The 24,138-nt window shown below is 52.2% G+C and overlaps 1 protein-coding gene across 1 annotated transcript in view; it reads left to right on the forward strand.

The window, feature by feature from the left end:
• The window catches only part of COPG1 (coat protein complex I subunit gamma 1), a 70,125-nt gene extending 45,987 nt beyond the window's left edge, over positions 1 to 24,138 (forward strand). Inside the window, exons 18-24 of the mRNA XM_075321499.1 lie at positions 19,669 to 19,737; positions 20,273 to 20,415; positions 20,494 to 20,665; positions 21,669 to 21,766; positions 22,018 to 22,156; positions 22,329 to 22,427; positions 23,584 to 24,138. Coding sequence (XP_075177614.1) covers positions 19,669 to 19,737; positions 20,273 to 20,415; positions 20,494 to 20,665; positions 21,669 to 21,766; positions 22,018 to 22,156; positions 22,329 to 22,427; positions 23,584 to 23,714 — 851 coding nt within the window. The 3' untranslated portion in view covers positions 23,715 to 24,138. The remainder of the gene's footprint in view (positions 1 to 19,668; positions 19,738 to 20,272; positions 20,416 to 20,493; positions 20,666 to 21,668; positions 21,767 to 22,017; positions 22,157 to 22,328; positions 22,428 to 23,583) is intronic.

The following is a 24,138-nucleotide window of genomic DNA, read 5'->3' on the forward strand; positions in this document are numbered from 1 at the left end:
CCATGTAACGTGAAATCCCGCAGGGAATAACGCAGGCAGCGAATTCTGTGCGGTTCATTGCATTTTCCTGCGTTATTCCCTCCGGTATTTCGCAGTTTACCTGCAGTAATGTTCATCGCTGCCTGCGGTTTGCAGGGAAGCGATGTCATTAGGACAGGAAGAGGAAGCTGAGCAGAGTAAACACACACAGACATAGAACACACACATATCGCACTCACACACAGACATCACAGACACACACAGACATCACAGACACAGACATAGAACACAGACACAGACATAGAATACACATAGAAAGCAAACGGACATATATAAAAAAAAAAAAAACGTGGGCTCCGCCGTATTTTTACCTTCCAGCCGAGGTAAGCCCACAGCGGCGGCCCAGTATTCTCAGGCTGGGGAGGGCGAGGAACAGGGTTAATGCCCCCCTCCTCCCGCAGACGAGAATATCAGCTCGCAGCTGCCCCGGGACTGTCGCATCCATTATGCGGCAAGTACCGGAGTGTCCCCAGCTCTTCCTGTTGTCATGATGCGGTGGCAAATCAGGGTAATATAAGGAGTTAATGGCGGCGGATCACCGCCACTAAGTCCAGGCTTGATCTTGGCAGCGTCTATGTGACAGCTGACATGATCAACCCGTAAGTAAAGTGAAAAAAATACACTCCGAAAAATCCTTTATTTTAAATAAAAGATAAAAAAGCCCCTGGTTCACCATTTTATTAACCTCCCCCCCAAAACACACAGCTCCGGCATAATCCACGTCCTGCGATACTTGCATCCAGTCGCGACTGACACACTGCTGAATGCAGCCTCGCAACAAGACAGCAGAGGTAACCACAGGGCATTTCCCACGGTCGGTAGTGTGAACTCACTACCGCTCGGGAGAACTGCAGAGTGTGCTCACAGGGACTCTATCTATCTATCTGTCTATTTATCTATCTGTCTGCTATCTATCTCAGAAGGAAATTATTATTTCTTTTTCGCTCCTAATTGGGAGACCCAGACAATTGGGTGTATAGCTACTGCCTCCGGAGGCCGCACAAAGTACTACACTTAAAAGTGTAAGGCCCCTCCCCTTCAGCCTATACACCCCCCCGTGGGAGCACGGGTCCTTCAGTTTTTGCTTTGTGCGAAGGAGGTCAGACACGCACGCATAGCTCCACTGTTTAGTCAGCAGCAGCTGCTGACTATGTCGGATGGAAGAAAAGAGGACCCATACAAGGGTCCCCAGCATGCTCCCTTCTCACCCCACTTTCTGTCGGTGGTGCTTGTTAAGGTTGAGGTACCCATTGCGGGTACGGAGGCTGGAGCCCACATGCTGATTCCTTCCCCATCCCCATTAGGGCTCTGGGCGAAGTGGGATTTTACCGGTCTCCAGGCACAGAGACCGTGCTCCATCCGCAGCCCCTGGAGAAGCCGCTGGATTTGGAGCTGAGTATCGTCAGGGACATGGCCCTGCTCCGTCAAGGTACTCTGTGTCCCCGTGCATACGCGCGCACACCGCAGCATTGCTGGGTGTGTTAGTGCGCCGGGGACATCAGCGCTGCTGCGCTTGTGCCATTTCCTCACTTCAGCTTAGCTGAGTGGGTAGACTCGGGGAGAACGGTCGCGCCGGCCGCTGGGACTGCGACGCGGCTGGGACTTGTGGTGCGCCGGGGACTTCCGCGCTGGCCGTGCATATATCACGGCCGCGCTTATTACTACAGTCCCCGGCTTTTGCGGCCTAGTTCGTTCGTTCCCGCCTCCGCACCTGCCAGTCAGGAGGAGGGCGGGACGATGTACAGAGCATCAGCGCTGAGGGCTGGAGTCTTTTTTACATACTCCAGCCCTCACACCAGGCACAGTAGGACGCAGTTTCCCGCTCTTTGTTTGTGGCACGCCCACGGTCCGCCCCTCTTCACAGAACGCCGGCAGCCATTCCTGCCTGCACGCTGAGCTGCAGAGGGGAGACGGGGAGACCCAGACACGGGATTCTACGGCCTCATACCCGCTGTTCAGCGGGCGGTAAGCAGCCCTCAAGGGCTCACCCCCACTTGTGCCGTTTGTATACTGAGTATTTTGTGTTTGCAAATACTTTGTACTGTACGGTCGCTGGTGATTCTCGGCTATATACCCTCCTAGATTACAAGGAGGCAACAGCATGTCGTCCGCTAAACGCAAGGGTGCCAAGGCACAGACATTATATGCTGCCTGTACCGCATGTGCGGCTGCTCTACCGGCAGGTTCCACTGACCCCCATTGTGTGCAGTGCTCGGCCCCTGTGCAACTTGCACAGCCGGGGCCTCTGCTGGACGTGACCCAGGGTGTACCACCTGTGAATGCTGTCCAGGTGACAGGAACGGAGTTTGCAGCTTTTGCTGACAGATTGTCTATGACCATGTCAAAGATTCTTGAAACATTGCAGTCTAGACCAGTAACTCAGACCATGGACACTGTGGCATCATTGCTCCCTGGTCCCCCTCAGCTGGCACACTTCCAAGCTCCGGGGGTGTCACATGCACCCCAGGGTGACGATTCTGACTCGGACAACAGTCCCAGACAACCTAAGCGGGCTCGTTATGAGGGGCCCTCAACTTCGTCTCACTGGTCAGGATCCCAGCGGGACGAATCTATGGGTGATGAGGCGGATGTAACTGATCAAGATTCTGATCCTGGGTCCGCTCTCAATCTGGATACACCGGATGGTGACGCCATAGTGAATGATCTTATAGCGTCCATCAATAGGATGTTAGATATTTCTCCGCCAGCTCCTACTGAGGAGGAGGCAGCTTCACAGCAGGAGAAATTCCATTTCAGATACCCCAAGCGTAAATTAAGCACTTTTCTGGACCACGCTGACTTTAGAGATGCAATCCAGAAACACCACGCTTATCCTGAGAAGCGGTTTTCTAAACGGCTTAAAGATACACGCTATCCTTTTCCCCCTGACGTGGTCAAGGGTTGGACCCAGTGTCCCAAGGTGGACCCTCCAATCTCCAGGCTTGCAGCTAGATCCTTAGTTGCAGTAGAAGATGGAGCGGCACTTAAAGATGCCACTGACAGGCAGATGGAGCTCTGGCTGAAATCCATCTATAAAGCTATTGGAGCGTCGTTGGCGCCAGCTTTCGCAGCCGTATGGGCACTCCAAGCTATTTCAGCTGGGCTTATACAAGTCGACTCGGTCACACGTACATCTGCCCCGCAGGTGGCACCATTGACCTCTCAAATGTCTGCATTCGCGTCTTACGCGATTAATGCTGTCCTGGACTCTACGAGCCGTACGGCAGTGGCGTCAGCCAACTCCGTGGTTTTGCGCAGGGCCCTGTGGTTGAGAGAATGGAAAGCAGATTCTGCTTCCAAGAAGTGCTTAACCAGTTTGCCCTTTTCTCGTGACCGATTGTTTGGGGAGCGTTTGGATGAAATCATTAAACACTCCAAGGGTAAGGACTCATCCTTACCTCAACACAGACAAAACAAGCCCCAACAAAGGAGGGGTCAGTCTGGTTTTCGGTCCTTTCGAGGCTCAGGCAGGTCCCAATTCTCCTCGTCCAAAAGGACTCAAAAGGATCAGAGAGGTTCAGATTCTTGGCGGACGCAGTCACGCCCAAAAAAGACAGCAGGAAGAACCGTTACCAAGACGGCTTCCTCATGACTCTCAGCCTCCTCTCTCCGCATCCTCGGTCGGTGGCAGGCTCTCCCGCTTTGGCGGCATTTGGCTGTCACAGGTCAAAGACCGTTGGGTGAGGGACATTCTGTCTCACGGGTACAGGATAGAGTTCAGCTCTCGTCCTCCAACTCGTTTCTTCAGAACTTCCCCACCGCCCGACCGAGCCGATGCTCTGCTGCACGCGGTGGCCGCTCTAAAGGCGGAAGGAGTGGTGACTTCCGTTCCTCTTCAGGAACAAGGTCACGGTTTTTACTCCAATCTGTTTGTGGTGCCAAAGAAGGACGGGTCCTTTCGGCTCGTCCTGGATCTAAAATTGCTCAACAAACACGTAAAAACCAGGAGGTTCCGGATGGAATCTCTCCGCTCCGTCATAGCCTCAATGTCTCAAGGAGATTTCTTAGCATCAATAGACATCAAGGATGCTTATCTTCACGTGCCGATTGCGCCAGAGCATCAGCGTTTTCTACGCTTCGTTCTAGAAAGCGAACACCTGCAGTTCGTAGCGTTACCTTTCGGGCTGGCAACAGCCCCTCGGGTCTTCACCAAGGTCATGGCAGCAGTAGTAGCTGTCCTGCACTCGCAGGGTCACTCCGTGATCCCGTATTTGGACGATCTACTTATAAAGGCACCCTCTCAAGAGGCATGCCAACACAGTCTGAACGTGGCACTGAAGACTCTCCAGAGTTTCGGGTGGATTATCAACTTTTCAAAGTCAAATCTAACCCCGACCCAATCACTAACATATCTTGGCATGGAGTTTCATACTCTCTCAGCGATAGTGAAGCTTCCACTGGACAAGCAGTGCTCTCTGCAGACAGGGGTGCAATCTCTCCTGCAGAACCAGTCCCACTCATTGAGGCGCCTCATGCATTTCCTAGGGAAGATGGTGGCAGCAATGGAAGCAGTCCCTTTCGCGCAGTTTCATCTGCGCCCTCTACAATGGGACATTCTCCGCCAATGGGACGGGAAGTCGACGTCACTCGACAGGGATGTCTCCCTCTCTCAGGCAACCAAGGACTCTCTCCGATGGTGGCTTCTTCCCACCTCATTGTCAAAAGGAAAGTCGTTCCTACCCCCATCCTGGGCGGTGGTCACGACAGATGCGAGCCTATCAGGGTGGGGAGCAGTGTTTCTTCACCACAGGGCTCAGGGTACGTGGACTTAGAGAGAGTCCACCCTTCAGATCAATGTTCTGGAAATCAGAGCAGTCTATCTTGCTCTGCGAGCCTTCCAACAGTGGCTGGAGGGCAAGCAGATCCGGATTCAGTCGGACAATTCCACAGCGGTGGCGTACATCAACCACCAAGGGGGAACACGCAGTCGACAAGCCTTTCAAGAAGTCCGGCGGATTCTGACGTGGGTGGAAAACACAGCATCCACCATATCCGCAGTTCACATCCCAGGCGTGGAAAACTGGGAAGCAGACTTTCTTCGGCGCTCCATTGGGAGACCCAGACGATTGACGATTGGGTGTATAGCTACTGCCTCCGGAGGCCACACAAAGCACTACACTAAAAAGTGCAAGGCCCCTCCCCTTCTGCATATACACCCCCCGTGGGATCACGGGCTCCAGTTTTATGCTTTGTGCGAAGGAGGTCAGACATCCACGCATAGCTCCACTGTTTAGTCAGCAGCAGCTGCTGACTATGTCGGATGGAAGAAAAGAGGGCCCATACTAGGGCCCCCAGCATGCTCCCTTCTCACCCCACTTTCTGTCGGCGGTGTTTGTTAAGGTTGAGGTACCCATTGTGGGTACGGAGGCTGGAGCCCACATGCTGTTTTCCTTCCCCATACCCCGGAGGGCTCTGGGTGAAGTGGGATCTTACCGGCCTCCAGGCTCTGAGGCCGGGGCTCCATCCACAGACCCGGAGATCCTGCTGGAATGGAGCTGAGTATCGTCAGGGACAAGGCCCTGCAACGTTAAGGTACTCTGTGTCCCCGTACAGACCACGCACACACACACCAGCATGCTGGGTGTGTTAGTGCGCCGGGGAGAACAGCGCTGCGCGCTTGGGCTTTACTCACTGCAGCTTAGCTGAGTGAGTTAATGTGTGGGAAACTGCCGCGCCGGCCGCTGCTAGAGAAGCGGCGCGGCTGAGACTTCTAGTGCGCCGGGGACTTCCGCGCTGACCGTGCTTTTACGACGGCAGCGCTTATAACTCGAGTCCCCGGCTTTTGCGGCCTACTTTCGTTTCCTTCCCGCCCCCGGGCCTGCCAGTCAGGGAAGGGGCGAGACGCTGTACAATGGTCAGCGCCGAGGGCTGGAGTCTTATTTACATACTCCAGCCCTCTCACTGGGCACAGGGGATGCTGCAGCTTCCCGCTCTTTGTCTAGGGCACGCCCACGGCCCGCCCCTCTTCACAGGACGTGGGCTATACTCACTGCAGCTTAGCTGAGTGAGTTAATGTGTGTGAAACTGCCGCGCCGGCCGCTGCTAGAGCTGCGGCGCGGCTGAGACTTGTGGTGCGCCGGGGACTTCCGCGCTGACCGTGCTTTTACGACGGCAGCGCTTATAAATCGAGTCCCCGGCTTTTGCGGCCTAGTTTCGTTCCTTCCCGCCCCCAGCCCTGCCAGTCAGGGAAGGGGCGAGACGCTGTACAATGGTCAGCGCCGAGGGCTGGAGTCTTATTTACATACTCCAGCCCTCTCACTGGGCACAGTAGGACGCCAGCTTCCCGCACTTGGTCTGGGGCACGCCCACGGCCTGCCCCTCTTCACAGGACGCCGGCAGCCATTCCTGCATGCAGTCTAAGCTGGAGAACGGACACAGGCTCTGGGAAACCCAGTCAAGGGATTCTGGCGACCACACACCCGCTTAAGCGGGCGGTAAGCAGCACCTTGGTGCTGACCCCACTAGTGCCACAGTGTTTTTTGTGTACTTTATGCTTGTACCTATATTTGCACTGTACGGTCGCTTCTTGGCTATATACCCCTAGATTGCTCTGAGGAGACAACAGCATGTCGTCCGCAAAAAGCAAGGGTGCCAAGGCACAGGCTTCTATGCTGTCTATACCGCATGTGAGGCTGTTTTACCAGCAGGTTCCAATAACCCCCATTGGGTAGGGTTTCTGCTAGTGGTGGCCCAGAGAGAGCCACCTGTGAAAATGTCCAGAGGACAGAGTTTGCAGTTTTTTGCTGATAACATGTCTGGGACTATGACCAAAAAAGTCTAGCAACTTTGCAGTCCAGGCCGGTGACTCAGACATGGGCACTGGTGAATCAAGGCTCCCCGGTCTCCCTCAGTTGGAATAATCCGTGCCCCAAGGGGGTCCCATGCATCCCAGGCTGAAGGCTCTGACACGGACGACAGTCCCAGACAGCCTAAGCGAGCTCGCTGGGAGAGACCCTCGACTTCACACACTGGTCAGGGTCTCAGCGAGAGGATTCTCTGTATGATGAGGCAGAGGTAGCTGATCAGGATTCTGACCCTGAGACCGCTTTCAATCTGGATGCTCCTAATGGGGACGCCATGGTGAATGATCTCATAGCGTCCATCAATAGACTGGTGGATATTTCTCCCTCAGCCCCTCCAGTGGAGGAGTCAGCTTCGCAGCAGGAGAAATTCCATTTCAAGTATCCCAAGCGTAACTTCAGTACTTTTCTTTGTCGCTCCATTGGGAGACCCAGACAATTGGGTGTATAGCTATTGCCTCTGGAGGCCACACAAAGTATTACACTTAAAAGTGTAAGGCCCCTCCCCTTCTGGCTATACACCCCCAGTGGGATCACTGGCTCACCAGTTTTGTGCTTTGTGCGAAGGAGGCACACATGCACGCATAGCTCCACTGTTTAGTCAGCAGCAGCTGCTGACTATGTCGGATGGAAGAAAAGAGGACACATATAGTGTCCCCAGCATGCTCCCTTCTCACCCCACTGTATGTCGGAGGTGTTTGTAAGGTTGAGGTACCCATTGCGGGTACGGCGGCAGGAGCCCACATGCTGATTCCTTCCCCATCCCTTTTTACAGGGCTCTGGGTGAAGTGGGATTTACCGGTCTCCAGGCACTGAGACCGTGCTCCATCTACAGCCCCTGGAGAAGATGCTGGATGGAGCGGAGTACATCAGGGACATGGCCCTGCTTCCTCAAGGTACTCTGTGTCCCCGTGCATTTGGCGCTCACACCGCAGCATGCTGGGTGTTGTAGTGCGCCGGGGGACATCAGCGCTGCGGCGCCTGTGCCATGGCCTCATTCAGCTTTGCTGAAGCAGGCTCACTTATGGGAATTGGTCGCGCCGGCCGCTGGGACTGCGGCGCGGCTGGCACTTGTAGTGCGCCGGGGACTTCAGCGCGGCCTGCGCTTTTACGGCGGCCGCGCTGATAATAGAGTCCCCGGCTTTTGCGGCCTGCTTCCGTTCGTTCCCGCCCCCAGACCTGCCAGTCAGGAGAGGGGCGGGACGCTGGCCACTTCCAGGAATCGGTCGCGCCGGCCGCTGGCAGCGGCGCGGCTGGCACTTGTGGTGCGCCGGGGACTTCAGCGCGGCCCGCGCTTTTACGGCGGCCGCGCTGATAACTCGAGTCCCCGGCTTTTGCGGCCTGCTTCCGTTCGTTCCCGCCCCCAGACCTGCCAGTCAGGAGAGGGGCGGGACGCTGGCCACTTCTATGAATCGGTCGCGCCGGCCGCTGGAACTGCGGCGCGGCTGGCACTTGTGGTGCGCCGGGGACTTCAGCGCGGCCCGCGCTTTTACGGCGGCCGCGCTGTTAACTCGAGTCCCCGGCTTCTGGGCCTAGTCTCCCTTCGTTACCGCCCACAGCCCTGACAGTCAGGGTAGGGGCGTGACGCTGCATAGAGCAGAGCTGAGAGCTGGAGTATGTTTTGCATACTCCACCCCTCTCACTGTGTGCACTGTGAATCCGGATTCCCGCACTTTCTCAGGCACGCCCACGGCTTCCTTCTCTACAAGGACACCGGCAGCCATTAGTGTCAGTTTCTGTACGATACAGAGACAAGTGTGGAAGACCCTGGCATTCTGATAGTCACACAATCGCTGCAACAGGCGTTAAGCAGCACCTGTGGTGCTAACCCCACTAGTGCAGAAGTGCACTTATAGATATGCTTGTACTATATACATTGCACTGTTTGGTCGCACGTTGTATATACCCTCCTGGATTATGCGGAGGAGTTATCAGCATATTCTCTGTGTAAAACAAAGGTGCAGAACCACATGTTTTTCTATACAGCTGGTACAGCATGTACGGCTATACGGCCGGCAGGTTACATAGACCCCCATTGTATGCACTAATGGCCAGGGGATGAGGACGGTGTCTGCAGTATTTACTGACAGTTTTTCTGAGACTATGGCTATGATACTAGAAGCCTAGCAGTCCGGACATGTCTCTCACAATATGGGCACTGTTGAATCATTGATCCATGGCCCCCCTCAGTGTGAATAACTAACAGCTCCGGGAATGTCACACGCATCCCAGAGTCACGGCTCTGCACGGACGTCAGTCCCAGACAGCCTAAGTGGGCTCGCTATGAGCGGCCTCGGTTTCATCAGGGTCCTAACAGAAGGACTCGCTGTGTAATGAGGCGGAAGTAGCGGCTCAGGATTTTGATCCTGAGACCGCTCTCAATCTGGATACACCTGATTGTGACGCCATAGTAAATAATCTTATAGCGTCCATCTATAGAATGTGGGTTATTTCTCACAGCTCCTCCAGTGGAGGAGTCAGCTTCACGTATTTTTCTGGACCACTCTGCCTTCAGAGAGGCAGTCCAGGAACACCACGCTTATCCAGATATGCGCTTCTCCAAACGGCTTAGGATACACGTTATCCCTGTCCCCTGACTTGGTCAAGGACTGGACCCAATGTCCCGAGCGGCATCCTCCAATCTCCAGGCTTGTAACTAGATCCATAGTTGCAGTGGGAGATGGAACTGCAAACTCAAAGATACCACTGACAGACAGATGGATTTCTGGTCGAAGGCCATCTATGAGGCTGTCGGCGCACCGTTGGCTCCGACATTCTCTCCCTTGGGGCACTCCAAGCTATTTCAGCTTGTCTTACACAGATTGACACGGTTACACGTACATCTGTGCCGCAGGTGGCATCCTTAACCTCTCAAATGTCTGCATTTGTTTCTTACGCGATTCAGGTTGTCCTGGACTCTGCGAACCGTGCGGCGGTAGCCTCCGCTACTCCGTGTTTTTAAGCAGAGCCTGGTCTGCTTCCAAAAAAGGTTGCCTAACCAGTTGCCTTTTTCTGCTGACCGACTGTTTGGTGAGCGTTGGATGTAACCATCAAACAGTCCAGGGGTAAGGATTCATCCTTTCCTCAGCCCGGACACAACAAACCCCAACAGAGCAAGAGGCAGTCGGGGTTTTCGGCCTTTTCGAGGCTCGGGCAGGTCCCATTTTTCCTCGTCCAATGTGGACTCAAAAGGATTAGAGGAGCTAAGATTCTTAGCGGGCTCAGTCTCGCCCAAAAAAGCGACAGTCTGAAAACCCGCTTCCAAGGCGGCTTCCTCATGACTTGCGGCCTCGGTCGGTAGCAGGCTCTCCCGCCTTGGCGATATTTAGCGGCCATAGGTCAATGACCATTGAGTGTGAGACATTCTGTCTCACGGGTACAGGATAGAGCTCACTTCTCGTCCTCCAACTCGATTCTTCAGAATTTCTCCACCTCCCGGCCGGGCCGCTGCTCTTCTGCAAACAGGGTGCACTCTACAGGCAGAAAGAGTGATGACCCCCGTTCCTCTTCAGGAACAAGGTCACGGTTTTTACCCCAAATTCTTTGCGGTACCTATAACAACGGGCCGTTCCGTCCCGTTCTGGATCTAAAAATGCTCAGCAAGCTCGTGGACACCAGGCGGTTCCGGATGGAATCCCTCCGCCATGTCATCGCCTCAAGGTCCCAAGGATATTTCCTAGCATCATTAGGCATCAAGGATGCTTATCCACACGTGCCGATTGATCCAGAGCACTAGCGTTTCTACGCTTCGTTATAGGAGACGAACACCCTCTGTTCGTAGCTCTACCGTCCGGCTAGCGACAGTCCAACTGGTCTTCGCCAAGGTCAGGGCAGCAGTAGTCACAGTCCTGCACTCTCAGGGTCACTCTGTGGTCCCGTATTTAGACGATCTACTTGTCAAGGCACTCTCTTAGGAAACATGCCAACACTGCCCGAACGTTGCGCTGGAGACTCTCTAGAGTTTTGGGTGGATCATCAACTTTTTAAAGTCAGATCCGACCCCGACCCTATCGATAACATATCTAGGCATAGAGTTTCTTACTCTCTCAGCGATAGTGAAGCTGCCGCTAGACAAACAGCATTCACTACGGGCTGCAAGCTCTTCTTTAAGAACCAGTCGCACACATTGAGACGCCTCATGCACTTCCTACGTAAGATGGTAGCAATGGAGGCAGTTCCTTTCGCGCAGTTTTACTGCGTCCACTACAATGGGACATTCTCCGCCAATGGGACGAGGAGTCGACGTTCCTCAACAGAGTCGTCGTTCTTTCTCAGGCGGCCAAGGAATCTCTTCGGTGGTGGCTTCTTCTCACCTCTTGGTCAAAAAGAAAGTCCTTCCTATCCCCGTCCTGGGCGATAGTTACGACAGAGGCGAGTCTATCAGGGTGGGGAGCAGTTTTTCTCCACTACAGCGCTCAGGGTACGTGGACTCAGCAAGAGTCCACTCTTCAGATCAATGTTCTTGAACACAGAGCAGTGTATCTTGCCCTACAATCCTTCCAACAGCGGCTGGAAAGCAAGCATATCCGACTTCAGTCGGACAGCTCCACAGCGGTGGCATACATCAACCACCAAGGAAGAACGCGCAACCGGCAAGCCTTCCAGGAAGTCCGGCAGGTTCTGATGTGGGTGGAAGACACGGCATCCACCATATCCACAATTCACATCCCAAGTGTGGAAACTAGGAAGCTGACTTCCTAAGTCGCTGAGGTGTGGCCGAAAGAGTATGGTCTCCTCACCCGGACGGGTTTCAGGAGATCTGGCGCCGCTGACAGAGGCCGGACGTCGATCTAATGGCGTCACGGCACAACAACAATGTGCCAGCTTCATGGCACGGTTTCACAATCATCGAGCTCTGGCGGCAAACGCCTTAGTTCAGCATTGGTCGCAGTTCCAGCTACCTTAGGTGCCACCTCTGGCATTGTTGCCCAGAGTACTGCGCTAGATCAAGACCGACTGCGGCCGCGCCATCCTCGTCGCTACAAATTGGCCGAGGATGTTGTGGTACTCGGTTCTGTGGTGCCTCACGGTAGGCTAACCGGGGGCACTACCAGACCAATCAGACTGGCTGTCTCAAGGGCCATTCTTCCATTTGAATTCTACGGCCCTCAACCGGATGGTGTGGCATTGAGTCCTGGAACCTACTGTCGTCAGGATTACCTCAGGACGTGGTTGTCACCATGAGACAGGCTAGCATACCAACGTCCGCCAAGATTGACCACAGGACGTGGAAGATGTTCTTATCTCGGTGCTCGGCGCAGGGTGTTTCTCCCTGGCCGGTTGCATCGTCTATGTTTCCTTCCTTCCTGCAATCTAGGTAGGAAAATGGGTTGTCGCTCAGTTCCCTTTAGGGACAAGTCTCAGCGCTATCTGTATTTTTTCAGAAACGACGACTTCCTCAGGTACGCACGTTCCTACGGGGAGTTTGTCTTCTCAGCACTCCGTACAAGCGGCCGTTAGAGCCCTGAGATCTGAACAAGGTTCTAATTGCTCTCCAGATGCCGCCTTTCGAGCCTTTGAAGGATGTCTCCCTTCCCGTTTTTCACGGGAAGTGGCCTTCTAGTAACGGTCTCGTCTCTTAGGAGAGTTTCCGAGCTAGCAACGCTCTCATACAAACTCCCTTCCTGGTCCTTCACCAGGACAGGGTAGTTCTGCGTCCGGTTCCGGAATTTCTCCCTAAGGTGGTATCCCATTTTCATATCAATCAGGATATCACCTCACCTTCTTTGTGTCCTCGTCCAGTCCATCAATTTCAGAAAGATTTGCATCTGTTGGTTCTGGTGAGAGCACTCAGGTTCTACTTCCCGCATGGCGCTCCTGCGCCACCCGGATGCACTCTTTGTCCTTGTCGCTGGTCGGCGTAAACAGTCGCAAGCTTCCAGATCCACCCTTGCTCGGGGGCTCGAGGAACCAATTCTTGAAACCTACAGTTCTACTGGGCTTCTGGTTCTCTCAAGGCCGAAGGCCCATTCTACCAGAGCCGTGGGTGCATCCTGGGCATTACGGCACCAGGCTACGGCTCAGCAGGTGTGTCAGGCACCCACCTGGTCGAGTCTACTTACTTTTACCAAGCATTATCAGATGCATACCTACGCTTCGGCAGACGCCAGCCTAGGTAGATAAGTCATTCAGGCGGCGGTTGGCCACCTGTAGGAGAGGGCCGTTTGACGGCCCTATCATGAGGTATTCTTTTACCCACCCAGGGATTGCTTTTGGACATCCCAATTGTCTGGGTCTCCCAATGGAGCGACAAAGAAGAAGGGAATTTTGTTTACTTACCGTAAATTCCTTTTCTTCTAGCTCCAATTGGGAGACCCAGCACCCGCCCTGTTTTCTCGGGGTTTTTCTGTTTTTTCGGGTACACATGTTGTTCATGTGGTATGGTTCAGTTCTCCGATGTTTCCTCGGATTGAATTGGTCTTTAAACCAGTTATTGGCTTTCCTCCTTCTTGCTTTGGCACTAAAACTGGTGAGCCAGTGATCCCACTGGGGGTGTATAGCCAGAAGGGGAGGGGCCTTACACTTTTAAGTGTAATACTTTGTGTGGCCTCCAGAGGCAATAGCTATACACCCAATTGTCTGGGTCTCCCAATTGGAGCTAGAAGAAAAGGAATTTACGGTAAGTAAACAAAATTCCCTTCTTTTGGGCCACTCTGACTTCAGAGAAGCAGTCCAGAAACACCACGCTTATCCAGACAAGCGTTTCTCCAAACGTCTTAAGGATACACGTTACCCTTTCCCCCTGACGTGGTCAAGCGCTGGACCCAGTGTCCAAAGGTGGAGCCCCCAATCTCCAGGCTTGCGGCTAGATCCATAGTTGCAGTAGGAAGATGGGACTTCACTTAAAGATGCCATTGACAGACAGATGGCCCTTTGGTTGAAATCTGTCTATGAAGCTATCGGCGTGTCGGTTGCTCCGGCATTCGCAGCCGTATGGGCACTCCTAGCTTTTTCAGCTGGTCTTGCGCAGGTGGACACTGTCACAGGTACATCTGTGCCGCAGGTGGCGTCCTTAACCGCGCAATGTCTGCATTGCGGCTTACGCTATTAATGCTGTCCTGGACTCTACGAGCCGTACGTCAGTGGCGTCCGCCACGTCCGTGGTTTTACGCAGAGCCTTATGGTTAAGGGAATGGCAGGCAGACTCTGCTTCCGAAAAGTGCTTAACCAGGTTGCCATTGTCTGGTGACAAACTGTTTGGTGAGCGATTGGGGTCGAGGTTTCGGTCCTTCCCAGGCTCGGGCAGGTCCCAATTTTCCTCGTCCACAAGGACTCAACAGGCTCAGAGGGGCTCAGATTCCTGGCGGGCTCAATCACACCCAAGGAAGGCAGCCGGAGGAACCGCTACCAAGGCGGTTTCCTCATGACTTTCAGCCCTCTCTCTCTCTCCGCATCTGGGTCGGTGGCAGACTCTCCAGCTTTGGCGACATTTAGATGCCACAGGTCAAGGGCCGGTGGGTGAGAGACATTTTGTCTCATGTGTACAGGATAGAGTTCTGTTCTCGTCCTCCGGCTTGATTCTTCAGAACTTCCCCACCTCCCGACCGAGCCGATGCTCTTCTGCAGGCAGAAGGAGTGGTAACCCCGGTTCCTCTTCAGGAACAAGATCACGGTTTTTACTCCAATCTGGTTGTGGTGCCATAAAAGGACGGCTCTTTCCGTTCCGTTCTGGACCTAAACCTGCTCAACAAGCACGTGAAAACCAGGCGGTTCCGGATGGAATCCCTCCGCTCCGTCATTGCCTCAATGTCTCAAGGAGATTTCCTAGCGTCAATAGACATCAGGATGCTTATCTCCAAGTGCCGATTGCCCCAGAGCACCAGCGTTTGCTACGATTCGTTATTGAAGACGAGCATCTTCAGTTCGTAGCCCTGCCCTTCGGTCTGGCGACAGCCCCACGGGTTTTCATCAAGTTCATGGCAGCAGTGGTAGCAGTCCTGCACTCTCAGGGTCACTCAGTGATCCCTTACTTGGACGATCTACTTGTCAGGCACCCTCTCAAGAGGCATGCCAACACAGCCTGAACGTTGCGCTGGAGACTTTCCAGAGTTTCGGGCGGATCATCAACTGTTCAGAGTTAAATCTGACACCAACCCAATCGCTGACAGATCTTGGCATGGAGTTTCACACTCTCTCAGCGATAGTGAAGCTTCCGCTGGACAAACAGCGTTCACTACAGACGGGGGTGCAGTCTCTCCTTCAAGGCCAGTCACACCCCTTAAGACGCCTCATGCAGAGGCAGTCCCTTTCGCGCAGGTTCATCTGCGTTCACTTCAATGGGTCATTCTCCGCCAATGGGATGGGAAGTCGACGTCCCTAGACGGGAACGTCTCCTTTTCTCAGACGGTCAAGGACTCTCTTCAGAGGAGTCCAACCTTCAGATCAATGTTCTGGAAATCTGGGCAGGTATCTTGCCCTGCAAGCCTTCCAGCAGTGGCTGGGAGGCAGACAGATCTGAATTCAGTCGGACAACTCCACAGCGGTGGCATACACCAACCACCAAGGCGGAACACGCAGTCGGCAAGCCTCCCAGGAAGTCCGGCGGATTCTGATGTGGGTGGAAGACAGAGCATCCACCAGATCCGCAGTTCACATCCCGGGCGTAGAAAACTAGGAAGCAGACTTCCTCAGTCGCCAGGGCATGGACGCAGGGGAATGGTTTCTGCACTCAGACGTGTTTCAGGAAATCTGTAGCCGCTGGGGGATGCCGGACGTCGACTTAATGGCGTCTCGGCACATCAACAAGGACCCGATTTTCATGGCGCGGTCTCACGATCAAAGAGCTCTGGCGGCAGGCGCCTTAGTTCAGGATTGGTCGCAGTTCCAGCTGCCCTATGTGTTTCCCCCTCTGGCACTGTTGCCCAGAGTGCTACGCAAGATCAGCTCCGATTGCCGCCGCGCCATCCTCGTCGCCCCAGACTGGCCGAGGAGGTCGTGGTACCCGCATCTGTGGCATCTCACGATCGGCCAACCGTGGGCACTACGAGACCGGCCAGACTTACTGTCCCAAGGGCCGTTTTTCCATCTGAATTCTACGGCCCTGAACCTGACTGTGTGGCCATTGAGTCCTGGATCCTAGCGTCTTCAGGTTTATCTCAAGACGTCATTGCCACCATGAGACGGGCTAGGAAGCCGACGTCTGCCAAGATCTACCACAAGACGTGGAAGATATTCTTATCTTAGTGCTCTGCTCAGGGAGTGTCTCCCTGGACATTCGCATGGCCTACTTTTCCTTCCTTCCTGCAATCTGGTTTGGGAAAAGGTTTGTCGCTCGGCTCCTTTAACGGACAAGTCCCAGCGCTGTCTGTATTCTTTCAGAAGCGCCTAGTACGACTTCCTCAGGTACGCACGTTCCTGCAGGGGGTTTGTCACATTGTCCCTCCGTACAAGAGGCCGTTAGACCCATGGGCTCTGAACAGGGTACTAATTGCTCTCCAGGAGCCGCCCTTCGAGCCTCTGAGGGATGTTCACTTTCTCGACTTTCACAGAAAGTGGCCTTTCTGGTAGCGGTCACGTCTCTTCAGAGAGTGTCCGAGCTAGCAGCGCAGTCATCCAAAGCTCCCTTCTTGGTGTTCCACCAAGACAAGGTGGTTCTGCGCCTGATTCCGGAGTTTCTCCCTAAGGTGGTATCCCCCTTTCATCTAACAATCAGGATATCTCCTTACCTTCCTTTTGTCCTCATCCAGTTCATCGATATGAAATGGATTTGCATTGGTTGGATCTGATGAGAGCGCTCAGAATCTACATTTCCCGCACGGCCCCCTGCGCCGCTCGGATGAACTCTTTGTACTTGTCGCTGGTCAGCGCAAAGGGTCGCAGGCTTCCAAATCCACCCTGGCTCGATGGATCAAGGAACCAATTCTTGAAGCCTACCGTTCTGCTGGGCTTCCGGTTCCATCAGGGCTGAAGGCCCATTCTACCAGAGCCGTGGGTGCGTCATGGGCATTACGACACCAGGCTACGGCTCAGCAGGTGTGCCAGGCAGCTACCTGGTCGAGTCTGCACACTTTCACCAAGCATTATCAGGTGCATACCTACGCTTAGGCGGACGCCAGCCTAGGTAGAAGAGTCCTGCAGGCGGCGGTTGCCTCCATGTAGGGAAGGGCTGTTTTACGGCCCTAACTTGAGGTATTAATTTACCCACCCAGGGACTGCTTTTGGACGTCCCAATCGTCTGGGTCTCCCAATGGAGCGCCGAAGAAGAAGGGAATTTTGTTACTTACCGTAAATTCCTTTTCTTCTAGCTCCTATTGGGAGACCCAGCACCCGCCCTGTTTCCTTCGGGATTTTTGGTTTTTCGGGTACACATGTTGTTCATGTTGAATGGTTTCAGTTCTCCGATGTTCCTTCGGATTGAATTTGTTTAACCAGTTATTGGCTTTCCTCCTTCTTGCTTTTGCACTAAAACTGGAGCCCGTGATCCCACGGGGGGTGTATATGCAGAAGGGGAGGGGCCTTGCACTTTTTAGTGTAGTGCTTTGTGTGGCCTCCGGAGGCAGTAGCTATACACCCAATCGTCAATCGTCTGGGTCTCCCAATTGGAGCTAGAAGAAAAGGAATTTACGGTAAGTAACAAAATTCCCTTCTTCTCAGTCGCCAGGGCATGGACGCAGGGGAATGGTCCCTTCACCCAGACGTGTTTCAGGAGATCTGTCGCCGCTGGGGGATGCCGGACGTCGACCTGATGGCGTCACGGCACAACAACAAGGTCCCGGTTTTCATGGCACGGTCTCACGATCACCGAGCTCTGGCGGCAGACGCCTTAGTTCAGGATTGGTCGCAGTTCCGACTACCTTATGTGTTCCCACCTCTGGCATTATTGCCCAGAGTGATCCGCAAAATCAGGTCCGACTGCCGTTGCGCCATTCTCGTCGCTCCAGACTGGCCAAGGAGGTCGTGGTACCCGGATCTGTGGCATCTCACGGTAGGACAACCGTGGGCGCTACCAGGCCGTCCAGACTTGCTGTCTCAAGGGCCGTTTTTCCATCTGAATTCTGCGGCCCTGAACCTGACTGTGTGGCCATTGAGTCCTGGGTCCTAGGGACCTCAGGTTTATCTCATGATGTTGTTGCCACCATGAGACAGGCTAGGAAACCATCCTCCGCCAAGATCTACCACAGAACGTGGAAGATTTTCTTATCTTGGTGCTCTGCTCAGGGAGTTTCTCCCTGGCCATTTGCATTGCCTATTTTTCTTTCCTTCCTGCAGTCTGGGTTGGAAAAAGGTTTGTCGCTTAGCTCCCTTAAAGGACAAGTTTCTGCGCTATCCGTATTCTTTCAGAAGCGCCTGGCGCGACTTCCTAAGGTACGCACGTTCCTGCAAGGGGTTTGTCATATCATTCCCCCTTACAAGCGGCCATTGGAACCCTGGGATCTGAACAAGGTTCTAATTGCTCTCCAGAAGCCACCTTTCGAGCCTATGAAGGAGATTTCCTTTTCTCGGCTTTCACAGAAAGTGGCTTTTCTGGTGGCGGTCACGTCTCTTCGGAGAGTGTCAGAGCTGGCGGCGTTATCTTGCAAATCGCCCTTCCTGGTGTTTCACCAGGACAAGGTGGTACTGCGTCCAATTCCAGAGTTTCTTCCCAAGGTGGTATCTTCCTTTCATCTCAATCAGGATATCACTTTACCATCTTTGTGTCCGCATCCAGTTCACCAATTTGAAAAGGGTTTACATCTGTTGGACCTGGTGAGAGCACTCAGGATCTACATTTCCCGCACGGCGTCTCTGCGCCGTTCGGATGCACTCTTTATCCTGGTCGCTGGTCAGCATAAAGGGTCGCAAGCTTCCAAATCCACCCTTGCGCGGTGGATCAAGGAACCAATTCTACACGCCTACCGTTCTGCTGGGCTTCCGACTCCTTCTGGACTGAAGGCCCATTCTACCAGAGCCGTGGGTGCGTCCTGGGCATTACGGCATCAGGCTACGGCTCAGCAGGTGTGCCAGGCGGCTACCTGGTCGAGTCTGCACACTTTCACCAAGCATTATCAGGTGCATACCTACGCTTCGGCGGATGCCAGCCTAGGTAGACAAGTCCTGCAGGCGGCGGTGGCCCACCTGTAAGGAAGGGCTGCCTGACAGCCCGATCGCGAGGTATTATTTTACCCACCCAGGGACTGCTTTTGGACGTCCCAATTGTCTGGGTCTCCCAATTAGGAGCGAAAAAGAAGAAGGGAATTTTGTTTACTTACCGTAAATTCCTTTTCTTCTAGCTCCAATTGGGAGACCCAGCACCCGCCCTGTTTTTCTGAGGGTATTTGTTTTTCGGGTGCACATGTTGTTCAGGTTAATAACTTACGTTCTCCGATATTGTTTATCGGATTGAATTTGTTTTTGAAACAGTTATTGGCTTTCCTCCTTCTTGCTTTTGCACTAAAACTGAGGGACCCGTGCTCCCACGGGGGGGTGTATAGCCAGAAGGGGAGGGGCCTTACACTTTTAAGTGTAGTACTTTGTGCGGCCTCCGGAGGCAGTAGCTATACACCCAATTGTCTGGGTCTCCCAATTGGAGCTAGAAGAAAAGGAATTTACAGTAAGTAAACAAAATTCCCTTCTTTATTTTTTTTTCAATGTGCTTTATTGCATTGAATGCATTAAAGCACATGTACCAACCCGCATGCGGCAATACCGCGAACAATACCGTGGTAAAACCGCGGCAAACCACATGCGGTTTTCGAGTGCGTTTTGCCGCGGTTTTTTACCACGGGTGCGGTAATCTTTCAGACCCTGCGGCATTTTCTTAAGAAAATTCCGTTTTACAGTGCGCCTAAGGCATAACTTTTATACATTTGTTAGATTTGTGCACTAACTAGTATGGTTTCTTGTTTATTAGAAAATGCCCCTGCTGCTGCGGTACGGCAGCCCGAGAAAGTGGTGTCCACCAGGCAGGACATATTCCAAGGTAAGTTACCAATAGCCAATAGCTTTGCATTTATAAGGCGAGATTTATATGGTGCAGTTGCCGCATGTGGCTGAAGACTAGAGCCAAGAGTGAGGTCCAGCAAGTACCCGAGCTTGTCGGTAACATGTAGGTTATTGCAACCTCTGTGCTAATTAGTCCTCCCTAAACAGAGGCGGCGGTTTCCCAAATTCAGCAATCATGCCATTGGACCCTACTTTAAATATTAACAAGTAAGAATGGTGTAAGTTTGGGGTTTGGCGGTTCAGCTACCTTGTGTGGCTGTGGACTATGACCACTAGAAAGGCCACATAAATGGACAAATTTACGGATAAGCAAATTCATGCGAACATTCGCTATTGTGAGTGGGCATGTCTTTTCACTGTATTAGTCATCCCATAGCACGGAAGGTAATGCATTGAAATACAGTGATCATTGTATTGACCTGAAGCAGGAGCACCCTTGTAGAAATTGTAATGTTATATTGGGATATCGTGTTTCCTATAAGGAGACTTAATTATTTATTATCTTTCTGCAGAGCAACTTGCGGCTGTTCCTGAATTTAAGAGCCTCGGCGCTTTATTCAAGTCGTCTCCCGAACCAGTCGCCCTTACCGAATCCGAGACAGAATACGTCGTCCGATGCACAAAGCACACGTTTGCCAATCACATAGTGTTCCAGGTGAGATTCTCGCGGTGGCTGCTGTACACTATTATCAGGTCAAATGTCCACATTTAGTGACGCCTTTCTCTTTTATAGTTTGATTGCACCAATACACTGAACGATCAGATCCTGGAGAACGTCACTGTACAGATGGAGCCCATAGAGGGATATGAAGTCATCTGCTGTGTACCGGTGAAGTCCCTGTCCTACAACCAGCCCGGAACCTGCTACACTCTGCTGTCTATCCCCGAAGAAGACCTCTCTGCCTGTAAGGAATGGGGACACTGGGGCTAATTGTTTCTAATCGTATATTATTATATGCATAATCTTCAAGAAAGACTCCCATTTTTTTAACTTTCTTAAAGGGATCCTGTCATCAGAAATTTTGCACTAAACCTAAAAGATCCCCCCCTCTGCAGCTCCTGGGCTGCATTCTGGAGAGGTTCCTGTTGTTCTTGTGCCCCCTTTCTGACCAAAATAAAGACTTTATAAAGTGGTACCTTTTTGTATTCAGATTTTGATAATGGTACACGGGGGCGGGCTCTCTGGTGTCCGTTAGTCGGCCTCCCTGACGCTTTAGGCCGTCCCCCCATCGCACAATTTCAAAGAGGTGACGTGAGGTAAGCTGGCCAGCGCTTGCGCAGAACGGTGGTGGCGGCGGTGAAAGCGCGACCACGAGATTATGGGCGGGTACTTGCTGATGAAAGTCACAGTGCCGCCCATAATCTCGGGCATGCGCAACACATCACACTGTGCACATTGCACAGTCCCGCGAGAGTGGCACGGCGCATGCGCGAGATTATGGGCGGCCATAATCTCGCGCATGCGCCGTGCCACTCTCGCGGGACTGCAATGTGCAGTGTGACCGCTGGTGACGTGTTGCGCATGCGCGAGATTATGGGCGGCGCTGTGATTTTCATCAGCAAGTACCCGCCCATAATCTCGTGGTCGCGCTTTCACCGCCACCTCCACCATTCTGCGCAAGTGCTGGCCAGCTTACCTCACCTCTTTGAAATTGCGCGATGGGGACGGCCTAAAGCGACAGGGAGGCAGACTAACGGACACCAGAGAGCCCGCCCCCGTGTACCATTATCAAGACCTGAATACAAAAAGGTACCACGTTATAAAGTCTTTATTTTGGTCAGAAAGGGGGCACAAGAACAACAGGAACCTCTCCAGAATGCAGCCCAGGAGCTGCAGAGGGCGGATCTTTTAGGTTTAGGGCAAAATTTCTGATGACAGGTTCCCTTTAATTTGCTCCTTTTTTCTAGATTCATGTACATTCAGCTGCATGTTGAAGTTCACTGTTAAGGACTGCGATCCTAACACCGGTGAAGCTGACGAGGAGGGTTACGATGATGAGTATGTGGTAAGTAGATGTCATTTAATGGCTTCACCCAACTTTTCCATCCATGGGGCTTAAGGCTCCCCATCAGGGTAGGAGATAAATGGCAGCAGTGGCAAAAAGTAAGGTAGGGGAGCACTATTTGATGGGGACAGTTTGCTCCCTCTAGTCTATATGGCAGATGATCAGTCTCACCGTGACAGATCCGGGCGGTCACACAGTTGGGCTGGGTTGATTCTAGCTGTGGTTAAGTTGTTTTTGTGCCTTTTCTGCAGCTGGAGGACGTGGAGGTGACGGTGGTGGATCACATACAGAAGGTCCTGAAGCCGAACTTCAGTGCCGCATGGGACGAGGTGGGAGAGGAATTTGAAAAAGAAGAGACTTTCAACCTTTCCACCATCAAAACTCTGGAAGGTAAAACCTCTGTGTGCAGCTCATACAGGAGTAGTCTCAGTGGTCAGACATCGGCGGAGAATGTATATTGCATTTTCTATGTATTATTGAAGGCTCCACACTGTATACCTGTGGTTTTCTTCAGTTCTGTTATGGCAAACACTAAATGATGGAGACATTGTTTTATTCACAGATGCGGTTGGAAATGTAATAAAGTTCCTGGGAATGCAGCCATGTGAGCGGTCAGATAAAGTACCGGAGAACAAAAATGCTCACACCCTATACCTAGCGGGTAAGTTTTCTTCTGAGTTGTGTCCAAAGGGGAAAATATATAAAAAAAAAAAATAGATCAGGCTCAGAACAGGATAAGTAATGTAATATATGTACACAGTGACTGCACCAGCAGAATAGTGAGTGCAGCTCTGGAGTATAATACAGGATGTAACACACAGTGACTGCACCAGCAGAGTAGTGAGTGCAGCTCTGGAGTATAATATAGGATGTAACTCAGGATCAGTATAGGACAAGTAATGTATTGTATGTACACAGTGACTTCACCAGCAGAATAGTGAGTGCAGCTCTGGAGGATAATACAGGATGTAACTCAGGATCAGTACAGGATAGGTAATGTAATGTATGTACACAGTGACTGCACCAGCAGAATAGCGAGTGCAGCTCTGGAGTATAATACAGGAGGTAACTCTGGATCAGTACAGGACAAGTAATGTAATGTATGCACACAGTGACTGCACCAGCAGAATAGTGAGTGCAGCTCTGGAGTATAATACAGGATGTAACACACAGTGACTGCACCAGCAGAGTAGTGAGTGCAGCTCTGGAGTATAATATAGGATGTAACTCAGGATCAGTATAGGACAAGTAATGTATTGTATGTACACAGTGACTTCACCAGCAGAATAGTGAGTGCAGCTCTGGAGGATAATACAGGATGTAACTCAGGATCAGTACAGGATAGGTAATGTAATGTATGTACACAGTGACTGCACCAGCAGAATAGCGAGTGCAGCTCTGGAGTATAATACAGGAGGTAACTCTGGATCAGTACAGGACAAGTAATGTAATGTATGCACACAGTGACTGCACCAGCAGAATAGTGAGTGCAGCTCTGGAGTATAATACAGGAGGTAACTCAGGATCAGTACAGGACAAGTAATGTAATGTATGTACACAGTGACTGCACCAGCAGAATAGTGAGTGCAGCTCTGAAGTAGGATACAGGATATAACTCCGGATCAGTACAGGATAAGTAATGTATGTACACAGTGACTGCACCAGCAGAATAGCGAGTGCAGCTCTGGAGTATAATACAGGAGGTAACTCAGTATCAGTACAGGATAAGTAATGTAATATATTTCCAATGTGGCAGAACTAAATTGTACAGTAGTCCCGGTTCCCTGCTACCATGAGTCTTTCTGATTGTTTTTCAGGTGTATTTCGGGGAGGCCATGACATCTTGGTACGAGCAAAGTTGGTTCTGACAGACACCGTGACTATGCAGGTTACAGCCCGGAGCAAGGAGGAGTATCCGGTCGACGCCATTATGGCATCAGTTGGCTAAGGGTCGCAGCTTTTTTATGCTGCAGAAAGCAATGGCGTTACATTGTACAGTCATTAACCCTTTTCAGCCAAGAGGGTGCCTTGAACATATGGGAACACTACAGCATAGTATATTTCAATCCTCCTGGTTATACATTGCTCAGACCTCAGGCTGGGGCTTTGCAGATTACTAGTGATTTACCATTGCCTGTCTATTAAGAGGTGGGCAGGTTAAGGGTTAAAAAATATTACTGTCTTTGGGAATCCTGTAATTATCAGCTCTGCTTTTGTAACGAGCGAAAACATGATGATCTTTATCCTTGCCGATAAATTATTGACTAGGTATTGATTTCTTCGCCCCCCTCAGTCGGGATCTGATATAAGCGCTCTCCTCTTGCCAATTGTGGAGACCTAATTTCAATAAAGGTAGCCCTAGCGTTACTTAA

The sequence above is a fragment of the Anomaloglossus baeobatrachus genome, chromosome 8 (assembly GCF_048569485.1).
Source record: "Anomaloglossus baeobatrachus isolate aAnoBae1 chromosome 8, aAnoBae1.hap1, whole genome shotgun sequence".
NCBI lineage: Eukaryota > Metazoa > Chordata > Amphibia > Anura > Aromobatidae > Anomaloglossus > Anomaloglossus baeobatrachus.